Source organism: Herpailurus yagouaroundi, unplaced genomic scaffold, assembly GCF_014898765.1.
Source record: "Herpailurus yagouaroundi ecotype Mexico unplaced genomic scaffold, PumYag 198, whole genome shotgun sequence".
Classification (NCBI taxonomy): Eukaryota; Metazoa; Chordata; class Mammalia; order Carnivora; family Felidae; genus Herpailurus; species Herpailurus yagouaroundi.
This window is the reverse complement of record NW_024412429.1, coordinates 34117264-34128538: the sequence shown is the minus strand read 5'-3', so window position 1 is coordinate 34128538 and position 11275 is coordinate 34117264. Positions and strand designations below refer to the sequence as shown.

At 39.1% G+C, this 11275-nt stretch overlaps 1 protein-coding gene across 4 annotated transcripts in view; it reads left to right on the top strand.

Annotated features, from left to right (window-relative positions):
* Positions 1-11275, top strand: part of AKAP7 (A-kinase anchoring protein 7) — a 150160-nt gene that overhangs the window by 33378 nt on the left and 105507 nt on the right. For all 4 annotated transcript variants that reach the window (XM_040449187.1, XM_040449189.1, XM_040449188.1 and 1 more), the window contains one exon: positions 5293-5453. In XM_040449187.1, the coding sequence (XP_040305121.1) occupies positions 5293-5453 (161 nt within the window). The remainder of the gene's footprint in view (positions 1-5292; positions 5454-11275) is intronic.

Sequence of the window (11275 nt, the reverse complement as noted above, 5' to 3'; positions counted from 1 at the left end):
TTTATTTATTTTTGGGACAGAGAGAGACAGAGCATGAACGGGGGAGGGGCAGAGAGAGAGGGAGACACAGAATCGGAAACAGGCTCCAGGCTCTGAGCCATCCGCCCAGAGCCTGACGCGGGGCTCGAACTCAACGGACCGCGAGATCGTGACCTGGCTGAAGTCGGACGCTTAACCGACTGCGCCACCCAGGCGCCCCCCCCAGAATTTATTTTAAAGGATTAGCTCATGTGACTGTGGAGCCTGGCAAGTACAAAGTTTGCAGGGCAGGCTAGAGACCCAGGGGAAGAGTTGCTGTGTTCTCAAGTCCAAAGGCAGTCTGGAGGCAGAATTCCTTCTCTCTTGGGGGACCTCAGTGTTTCGGTAAGCTGGCGTGAAGGGTGGCAAGTAGGAGACACGGAGCCAGCAATAAATTCAAAAGACCTTCAGTGTGGTCAGTGAAAACACAGACAGCTTTGAGGAGGGTTGTAGGTGGCTGCTCTGAGGCTTATTGTCCAGGGTGGGAGGGAGTAGAGAGCCCTTCCAGTGCTAGGTGGAGGAAGCAACGGCAGAGGAAGAAGTATGGAACCAGATACAATGTCCTGGCTCTCCTTTCGGGGCTGAATGTTTTTTCCAAACCTGGCCCTCACCGGTGTTGGAACAGAGAACTAGGAATGATAGAGACATTCACATTGGTTTGGGGTTCTCAGGGTGAAGCTGGGGAAAGGTCAAGCTCTTTGGAGAAGTTCCTGTTCACTAATGCTACAAGAATGTGGTGTCACATAGGTGGTAGATTAGAGTTGAGGAAGATTTCCAACAGATATACCTGAGGTAGTTTCTTCAATTCCCCATCTCCTATCAAGACATATAGATGAATCCAGAAATTTCTTGTGCCATGGTGGGTTGATGTGGAAGCCCAACTCAGAAAAAATTGGTGGGTCAGAAAGAACTGGATAAGAGACAAGGGCACACTGCTGAACATCCATGTTTCTTGATGAGAGACTCTGGCAGGGTCGTGCTTCTGCAGTATGTGCTGGTACAAAGCCCAGAAAGAGTAAGCATGTTCTCATGGTCCCTGATATGGGACACCCAAGGATATAGCCAGACCAGTCCCCCCAAAATGGGAATCTCTGAGGACTCAAACAGCAGGCAGTCTAGAGACCTCCCTCAGTCCTCTTAGAAGAGTATGCTGGAGGGGCGCCTGGGTGGCTCAGTAGGTTAAGCATCCGACTTCGGCTCAGGTCATGATCTCACTGTTTGTGGGTTCGAGCCCCCCGTCAGGCTCTGTGCTGACAGCTCGGAGCCTGGAGCCTGCTTCAGATTCTGTGTCTCATTCTCTCTATACCCCTCCCCAACTTGTGCTCTGTCTCTCAAAAATAAATGAGTATGTTTTCTTTAAAAAAGGAAGAATATGCTGGATTCCTTGGGAAGGAAGAGGAGAGGGAAGGGAAAAACTCCTGAGAGGAGGTTTGAATTAACTGAATAATTGTACTCCAAAGAGACCTTTTGAAACCAGCAAAGATCCCCATTGACCAGTAGGTTTAGGTTTATCTCTGTCATCAGAAGTAGATCTTGGCCGTGGCAAATGGCATCTGTGTATCAGTCCTGTTCCTCAGCCTCCACCTCCCATACAAATATTCTGCCTTATTCTCTTAACAGTATTGTGAGGCAGCACAGAAATGTCATCTCTCTTATACATATGGGGAAGCAAGAGCCCTAGGAATTAAGCAAATGCTGGTTAGTAGAGAAGCCAGAACTAGTCTGTTCTCTTATTATTCCATGGGGTGTGTCTGTGAAAGATGGGGAGGATGGAGACAAAGGAGAGGATGAGCACAAGGGCATGAAAGCAGTGGGGAGGATTAGTCTGCATAGGTATGAAGGGCTTCCTGTATCTCAGTGGTCTCTACTGATGAGCACGTGGTGTGCAGTGGGGTTAGGGTGAGGGGGCAGGTATGCCTCCTGATGTATTGTACTGTTTACATTTCTCAGTGGAGGTGGGACTGCCTCTAAGTCCTAAGAGACTTTTAGAAATATTTGGGGGGTATTTTTGGTCATCACCATTACTGAGGAGTAATGTGGGCATCTGATGGGCAGGAGCGAGGGTGGCTAAACCACCTGCGGTGCATGGGAGATTCTGGAACTAGGAAGCGTTTTCTTGCCCTAAATCATGGCATCACTCATTGAAGAATTACCGTGCAGAGCATGGTGACGGTCTGCATCATTCATCCCTGTGTTTCACCATGTCATTTTGCAAATACTTTCAGTTTTGTGGGAAAAAAACCCTAAATGTTTAGCAAGTCTGCTTTGTATTTGAAGAGTTAAAGTGGCATCCTTATGCAACTTTATGATACTGGAAATATTATCTCTACTAGAAGATGATGACCAGATATTGCAATTCAGTAATTCCTCTTGACTAAGTTAATTTTTTTATGTTTATTGTTTATTATTGAGAGAGAGAGAGAGAGAGAGAGAGAGAGACAGAGACAGAGACAGAGTGCAAGCAGGGGAGGGTTAGAGACAGAGAGAGACACAGAATCAGAATCAGGCTCCAGGCTCTGAGCTGTCAGCCCAGAGCCCGATGCAGGGTTCGAACTCACAAACTGCGAGATCATGACCTGAGCTGAAGTCGGATGCTTAACCAACTGAGCCACCTAGGTGCCCTGCTCTTGACTAAGTTATAATGAAAAATCTAAGAAATAAATAAGGTTTGCTATACAGACAAGATAGTGTTTTACAACTCAACCAGGATTATCAGCCATGTGCAAGATACTGAGTTAAGTGCTTTGGGGAAAATAAAGACGAGTCAGGAATGGCTCTTATGCTTATGTGTTATACAGTTAAGTTGACTGGATACCATGTGAACTCAAAAATTATAATATAAAAATGTAAAACGTGGTGTGTTTCATGAAATATAAAATATTAATGGAATTTCAAAGGAGAAAAGATTTACTACTAGTTTGGGAAACCAGGGAAGTGTCTGTGGCAGTATGAACTTTTAAGGGAGGAACAGAATCAAGGTGTGGCTTCGCTTTGTGTTGCTATATCGTGAGAGAGAAATGAATTGGGTTTTCTGGTAAGATGTTATTTATATGAAGGATTTTCTAAGTCTCCAATCTTTTCATTTTACCTTTCATCCTGTACTGTATAATATGCTGACATCTATGTTGTCGGTTTCTTGTTCTGTGTTCTTACTTTTCAAAATCTAGCATCATATTTTAGGTGTTTAATGATGTATTGATCAATGGGTTGGGTGTGGAGTATGCAGAAGCATTTTCATGAAATCATGAATTTCTTCATGGGCGCCTGGCTGACTTAGTCAGTAGAGCATGTGACTCTTGATCATGGGGTTATGAGTTTGAGCCCCATGTTGGGTGTGGAGATTACTTAAAAATTTTTAAAAAATCATGAATTTCTTCACAAAGGACTTTAGGTGTAAGGTCCTTTGCCCTTACAGGGTAGAAGAAAGGCATAGAAATTTGTAAGGCCAACCACACCTAGCTGCTGAGTTGAAAAGAAGACTGTCCTTCTTAATTTCAAATACTCCTTTTGGTCTGAACTCTAGTTTGAGAGTTCTTTTTTTCTATACACATATACTTTTTACTTATTTTACCATAAAGAAGTCTTTCCATAAACCACTCTTCGAAAGGTATTCTATTTAAAAGAATTTGAAAGTTAGTGATACTTACCAACAGACACTATGACTTTTTCTCACTCTGCGATCAGTGACATCTCACTGGGACTTATTTATTGATTTTTGCTCCTGGAGAACTGAAAAAACCGGGCTGAGTTTAAATCATCTATATTTCTTTGATGAAAAATGGGATATAGAATTCACGGTCCCTGAAAAGCCCTAACCTTTAGCATGGCCTGCTTTAGTATATAGTTATAATTAAAATAAGTATCTTGATTTCCCCCAGTTTATGCAAGATGAGCCAGAAATGGCTGTTCTGTTTTCACGTGTTCTAGCTCACGGCACACAGTGAAGGACCGTGCCGCAGTAAAAGTATGGACACTGTCTTTTAGGATGGACACAAATAAGGTTAGGAGGGATTGGGTTTAGGATGTGGATTTGGAGGTACAATGAGAAATGTGGACATTTCCAAAGCTATTTTTTAAATTTTTACTTATTTGTGAGAGGAGGGGCAGAGGCTGGGGAATCTCAAGAAGGCTCTGCACTGCTGGTGTAGAGCCCAATGGGGGGCTCGAACCCATGAAACATGAGATCATGACCTGAGCCAAAATCAAGAGTTGGATGTTTAACCAACTGAGCCCCCCAGGTGCCCCTTCCAAAGCTATTTTGAACAATTGTATATTATGTTATGACATAGATAAGAATTGAGACTCAGTATGAATTTATTTATGAAGTCCGTTAAAAACTTTATATGGAAGGTAATTTAGAAATATGAAAGAACTAGAAAAATACTTAAATTTCTCTTCACACATTTAACTTATAATTACTAGTGAATGATCAAGATAGTTTAATGATGTTTCACCAGAAGGGTGTTTTAAAGCCCTATTATATAAGATTGTGCTTATTTCTTTTTGGAGTAATTGCTGCCCTCTAGTGAGATTTTAATTTTTTTCTCATAACAACATATCTACACCAGAATTCTCTTTAAGATGGAAATAATTCATCCTAATTTTCAAAATATTCTAAACCTGATGATGTTTAATTCATTAATATAGTAAACACTTGTTTTATAAAGAAAAATAAAGCACTTGAAACACAGAGTAGCCCTGTGATCACATAGGTTAAACAGAAATAACAAACTTATGTGGTTGCAGTTGGCAAATATAACCTTTTATTTTTGTTTAATCCAGTTACAGTATTATCTTATTACGGAGGCTATTGTAGTTTAAGAGATAATGAAGTTTTAGTAGAGTGCCTTGCAAATAGTAAATACTGTATTAGTACTTTTGATAAGAATTTATAACTTTTCATATAATCTAATAATATAAGCTCTTGTGGTATTAGGTTTTTGGAATATATTATCAGTAATGTTTTTGAGTTGTCCCTGCAGTGTTTCCTTGATTAAAAACTTCTTGGTGAACAATAAAATAGTATTTTCTTTCATGTCTTTAATATAAATTATAATTAAGTAAAGATGTAATTCACTTCTTCCATAGTTTTTATTTAAAAATTAATATTAGTTGTATTTTAATCATACAGATTTTGAAGTTATTTTTGAGCTCTAAAATAATTAGAACAAATATCAAAATTAACTTATCTTTCTAAAAACTGATTATTTCTTGTTTGGTTTTGTATATCTTATTACCTAATTTATTACTGAAAATTGTATTATCTCTTACCAGTGGTATTGGTGCTCTTTTGGAATTAAAACCATTCATAGAAGAAATCCTCCAAGGAAAACAGTTGATTTTGCCTTTTCAAGGGATTGACACTTTTGGAAATCAGGTTGGATTTGTGAAGCTGGCAGAAGGAGATCACATAAACCCACTTTTGGAGATAGCAGGTAAAATGAACAGCAACACATCCATTTGAAATCTCATCTGTTTAAAGAAGCAATCTTCTCCCCATCCCCAATTCTTATAATAGAGATTTTAACTTTGGGGAGCCATTGTAACCTTACTTTATAAGTGAAACGCTTCAGTATCTGCTTGTGTAGTTACGAGCCAAATAAAACACCTGAAAGTTATCTTGATTTTTTTTTTAAGTATAGTTGACATACAGTGTTCCATTTGTTTCAGGTGTACAACATAGTGATTTGACAAGTTTATACATTATGCTCTGTTAACCGCATAGCTGTAGCTACCATCTGACCCAATACATCGCTATTACAGTATCATTGACTGTATTCCTTATGCAGTGCATTTTAGTCCCATGAATAACTGGAAGTCTATCTCCTACTCACCTTCACTCATTTTGCTCAACGCCCTACCACTTTTCCCTCTGGCAACCATCATTTTTGTCTCTATTTATAGGTCTGATTCTGCTTTTTGTGTATTCATTTGTTTTGTTTTGTTTTTTGGATTCCACTTATGAATAGAATCGTATGGTATTTGTCTTTCTCTGTCTGATTTATTTCACTTAGCATAATACCCTTTAAGTCCATCCATGTTGTCTCAAATGGCAGAATCTCATCCTTTTTTTGTGCCTGTGTAATATTCTATTGTATATATACCAGCCTTTCTTCTCTGTTTGTCTACTGATGGACACTTAGGTTGCTTCATATTTTGGCTATTGTAAATCATGCTGTAATAAACATAGGGATGCATGTATCTTTTTGAATTAGTGTTGTTGTTTTGGGGTTAATACTCAAGAGTGGAATTATTGAATCATATGGTGTTTCTATTTTTAATTTTTTGAGGAACTTCCATACTGTTTTCCAGAGGGATTGTACTATCTTGATTCTTTGACCTGAGGATATGTTGATTCTTGGCTATCTAGAAGGTGGTGGGTTGGACTCAAGGACCTGCTAGGACGGTCCTAATCATAAGTCTGAAGGGTTCCAGTGCTTTTCATGACATTTGACATACACTTGGCATTTAATAAGTACCAACTGTGTGAATAAGAATCACCAATTGCCTATTCAGAGGCTTGTGGGCATTGTCAGCCTTATTCCAGAGAGTCAGCACCTTTTTCCTTTGTACCACTTTTCCCCCCTTCCTGAAGGTTCTACTCTCTGAGCAGGTCCATTAGTGATGTTAGAAGGTCTCCTATCCGTTGAGAACAAGTTGCTTACTACAGCACAATTGAAAGTGTTTAGGGAAGTATAAGCAGAAAATTACAAAATCTGGATGGATGACTTTTGAGTTGATACAGAGATTGTAGTTTGGGTGTTAGTCTACATGCTTTAAAAATTTTTTATTTGCATATTCCGTCAGATCACTTCACGTCATTTCATTTCAGGTTTAGTGATTTTTGGTTCGTAACACACTCATCATTGGTCCATGCTTGTTTTGCTCGGTATACCTATCTATCCATCTGTCATCTATCTACCATCCATCCATCCATCCATCTATTTAATTAATTAATTAATTTAAAATGCTGATTTTTGAGAGAGAGAGAGTACTAGCAGGGGAGGGGCAGAGAGAGAGGGGGACAGAGGACCTGAAGCGTGCTCCATGCTGACAGCAGAGAACTGTATGTGGGGATCAAACTCAGGAACTGTGATGTTGTGACCTGAGCTGAAGTTGAATGCTTAACCAGCTGAACCGCCTCTTCATCCATCTATTTTAAAATGGTATCATAATCACATGGGAATCTACCACCAAACAAAAAGCACAAAACAAAATCCATAAAACAAATGCTAGGACATTGGCAGTAATCTAATTGTATTATCCTTTTTGTCAACGCATCCCATGATTGTCCTTCATTTAAGCTAACCATCATCCTGAAGCTGAAGTTGGTGTTTATTTTGTCCTTATATTCTCCCAAAGTGTATGTATTTTCAAGTGGTTTTAAGCTTATAAAAAAGTTATCATGTATATGATTTTTTGAGACATACTTTTTTTTTTTACTTAATATTATATTGCCGTTATGCAGTTTTATAGTTGCCTATTCAAAAGTGCATTTCTTGGGGTGCCTGGCTGGCTCAGTCTGAAGAGCATGTGACTCTTTATCTCAGGGTCATGAGTTGGAGCCCCATGTTGGTTATAGAGATTACTTAAATAAATAAATAATACAAAAAACCTAAATACCTCCCTCCCCCCCAAAAAAAACCCCACAAAAAACAGAAGTACATCTCTTTTAGGGTTAAGGGAGGCATTGAGGATTAAGTTTCATTTCATTGTTGGTTAAATTTTCTTTTGTGAAGCAAAGTACATATAAACAAACATGCAAACAATATTTATGAGTCAAGAAGGACTTAAAATTATTAGTTGGTCAAGGAGAAGGCAACTCTGACAGTTTTTATAGCATAAAGCATTTGGGAACCACTGTCCACAGTTAGCAACTTAATCTGTTCTTCCTAACTGCTCTGGAGAAAATGCTAGATTTAGGTGTTTTCTTTTGTAATATAAATTTCTCTGAGCTCAAGAAACATTTCTAACTAGTCATTCATTCATTGTTCTTTTAAATAATTCAATGGGTGCTTGCAACATTGAGAATTCCATCCATTCTTAGCAAATATTCTCACAAAGGCGGTTTCCAGTATTGGTGAAAGATCCATTGTGTGCTGAGGAATGTGAAATCTTGCCAGCTTTAGTATGAGTATGAGCCGAAGGGTATTGGTTTGTCATTTTAGGAAAGGCCACTGCCCCTGTAATTCCTTTCTCGATGGGAGACACTGTTGCTTGAAAATGTATATACTTTTCCAAAATTTAAACAAAACATTACAAAAATGGAAAATAGAGGGGGAATAGCATTCTGTCCTCATGTAATCAATGTTTGTTATACTTGCTTTTAATCTCTTGTGCATATATATTTACTGTTGCTTTTGATTATAGTTTGTATGCACTGGTATAAGAAGTCTAAATACTTAAATATGTGTATGGAAAATTTTCATTGAAGTTTTTAGTTGGAGCACTCTATATATACAGTGTTCAGGTAGACTGTTCAATACATGAAATTTTTGTCAGTATTTCACTTCATTAGATTTATTTTTTTTTATTTATTAAAAAAAATTTTTTTTCAATGTTTATTTATTTTTTGGGACAGAGAGAGACAGAGCATGAACGGGGGAGGGGCAGAGAGAGAGGGAGACACAGAATTGGAAACAGGCTCCAGGCTCTGAGCCATCAGCCCAGAACCTGACGCGGGGCTTGAACTCACGGACCGCAAGATCGTGACCTGGCTGAAGTCGGACGCTTAACCGACTGCGCCACCCAGGCTCCCCCATTAGATTTATTTTGACAAGAATGCCTCAGGATTAGTATTGTTTTAGTCCAACAGTATCAGTAAATAATGTAATATTTGTCTTTGTGTCATATTTTATAGACGATTTATTCAAATAATACATTCCAACTTTTAAAAGAATATATTCCATTGACCAGGCCATTACATTTCTTAACACTGTGCTAAACTATGCATATGTATATGCCTATACAGGAGTTTTAAAATCTTTTTTGTTCAGAATACAGAGCTAGATGCCCTTAATAGAAAGCAGGAGAATTTTTAGAGAAATTTAATTATTAAAGTATTGATAATAAAGTTTAAGTACATGTTCTGAAGTAAAACCAACTTGACAAGTAGTTCAAAATTGTAATTCATGAATAGCGTGATTTACCTGATTTTCATAGAGTTTTAAAATTTACAAGTTAAAAGAACAAATTCTTAAAATATTACATAGTTGTTATAAAAAAGAGGACTGAATTTTAGACACTAACACTTGAACTCATTGCTGAAAATTTTGCAAGATAAAGAATAATTTAGAATTTTCAGTGTGTGAAATTGAAGAAAATTACTGTACATTTTGAATTAATACAATCTGAATATATGTGCTTTTGCCATCAGTACTTGAATTACACCCCTGGATCTGCTGGCTACTACCCGTTATTTCTGTGAGCCGCCTAGTGGGCTGAAAGACCAAGCCTATGTTTGCACACTGTGTTCTTGTAGGTTTCTGGCGATAGCTGCTTGAGGAAGCTGGTAAGACGTGTGGCATCAGAGCTCTGAGTGTCAGCTTCCTATCTGGACCTTGAGAAGTCCTGTTTTTCCAGAATAAAACAGCACCTTCTCCTTTCTTAGCAGGACACGGTAGCTCATAGAGTTAAGAAGATACTGAAAATTATGCATTTTTGTGGCACTTCTCCACATCTTACAATGCTGAAATTGCACTGAAAAGCTTTTTGTGTGGAAGTGAATATGTGATTTTATTAATTTATTTCAGCAAAATGTAATTTTGTTAAGATATGTATTAGATTGAGAGATTGCTAAAAATGTAGCCTGCTAGAATTATAAGAGTTTTTGCAAATCTCTCTCTCTTTTTTTTTTTAATGAGGAAAGTGCCCCTGGTTAGCATGTGAAAAGACTCCAAGTGTATTTATCTCATATAAGGACGAGTGAAAGGTTTTAAGGATATTCATTTGAATGTTACGCTTTCTCTTATGTTGTCACTTCCCCCAAAAGATGGAGAGCTTGTGCCCTGTGTTTTCTGCTCCCTGTGGGGATTCCATTTGGTTGCTGGCATCTTTGAGCCTTTCTAGGCTGCTCTATGACCACATGAAATCTTGAACTTCTAACCACCACAGGCAGTGGGCATCCTTGCCCTTCATGGCCTGGGTTAGGCTGTCTTCAAAAACATCAGAACACCTTAGCCACACTTCATTTAGAAGAAGCAAAGACCAACTTTTCTCCCCAGTCAGGATGAATGACAACCCTGCACCACTGACGACCTTCAGAGCCTCTGTTGCATGCCCCACCTCATGCGCAGGCTTCTGTAGGTACAGTCCCCCCACACTTCCTGCCCCTTCTCGTTGCTCTTTTACCCGTTTCCACTGTCCCCGCAGGGGAGGGAGAGTGTTTTTCCTCCTGCCCCCCGGATTGTCCTCCAAGGACCCATAAAATTAGACTGACAAAAGGTTAACAAGAAAAAAACAAGGAGTTTATTAATGTGTGCAGTACATATCCAGTGGAGAAGCCTCAATGAAGAGTAGCTCAAAAGGATGGTTGGGGCACCTGAGTGGCTCAGTCGGTTAAGCATCTGACTTCAGCTCAGGTCATGATCTCATGGTTCATGAGTTTGAGCCCCACGTCGGGCTCTGTGTTGACAGCTCAGAGACTGGAGCCTGCTTCGGATTCTGTGTCTTCGTCTCTCTCTGCCTCTCCCATGCTCACACACTGTCTTTCTCTCTCTCTTTCCAAAATAAATAAACCTTAAAAAAAAAAGGGTGGCTAGAACTTGGGCACTAGAGCATCTTAACGGAAGAACAGTTACTTTGTAGAGAAGTGATAAGATAAAGGAAGAGGTTTTAGGCTTTCCAGAGTGGCAAATTGTGGGAAGGTAAGTATGTGGGAGACTCTCATGAAGTAAGGTGTGTTTGTAGAGGTCCGGCTTGACCATAAAACTTTCCTGGGAGAGGGGATTTGGGGCAGTTTCACTTTTTAGAAGTGTCAGCTCTTAGATAAGAGAGGCTCTGGGAAGGTTTCTTTCTACATATGCTGAGTCTTCTTTGCCTCCAGCTCAAAGTTCTTATGCCAAAGTAGCAAATTTGGGGGTGGTGTATTCTGGTTCCCTCCATCTCCTCTTTTATTTTACTTGATTTTCTTTTTTTTTTTTTTTTAATTTTTTTTTTTTCAACGTTTATTTCTTTTTGGGACAGAGAGAGACAGAGCATGAACGGGGGAGGGGCAGAGAGAGATGGAGACACAGAATCGGAAACAGGCTCCAGGCTC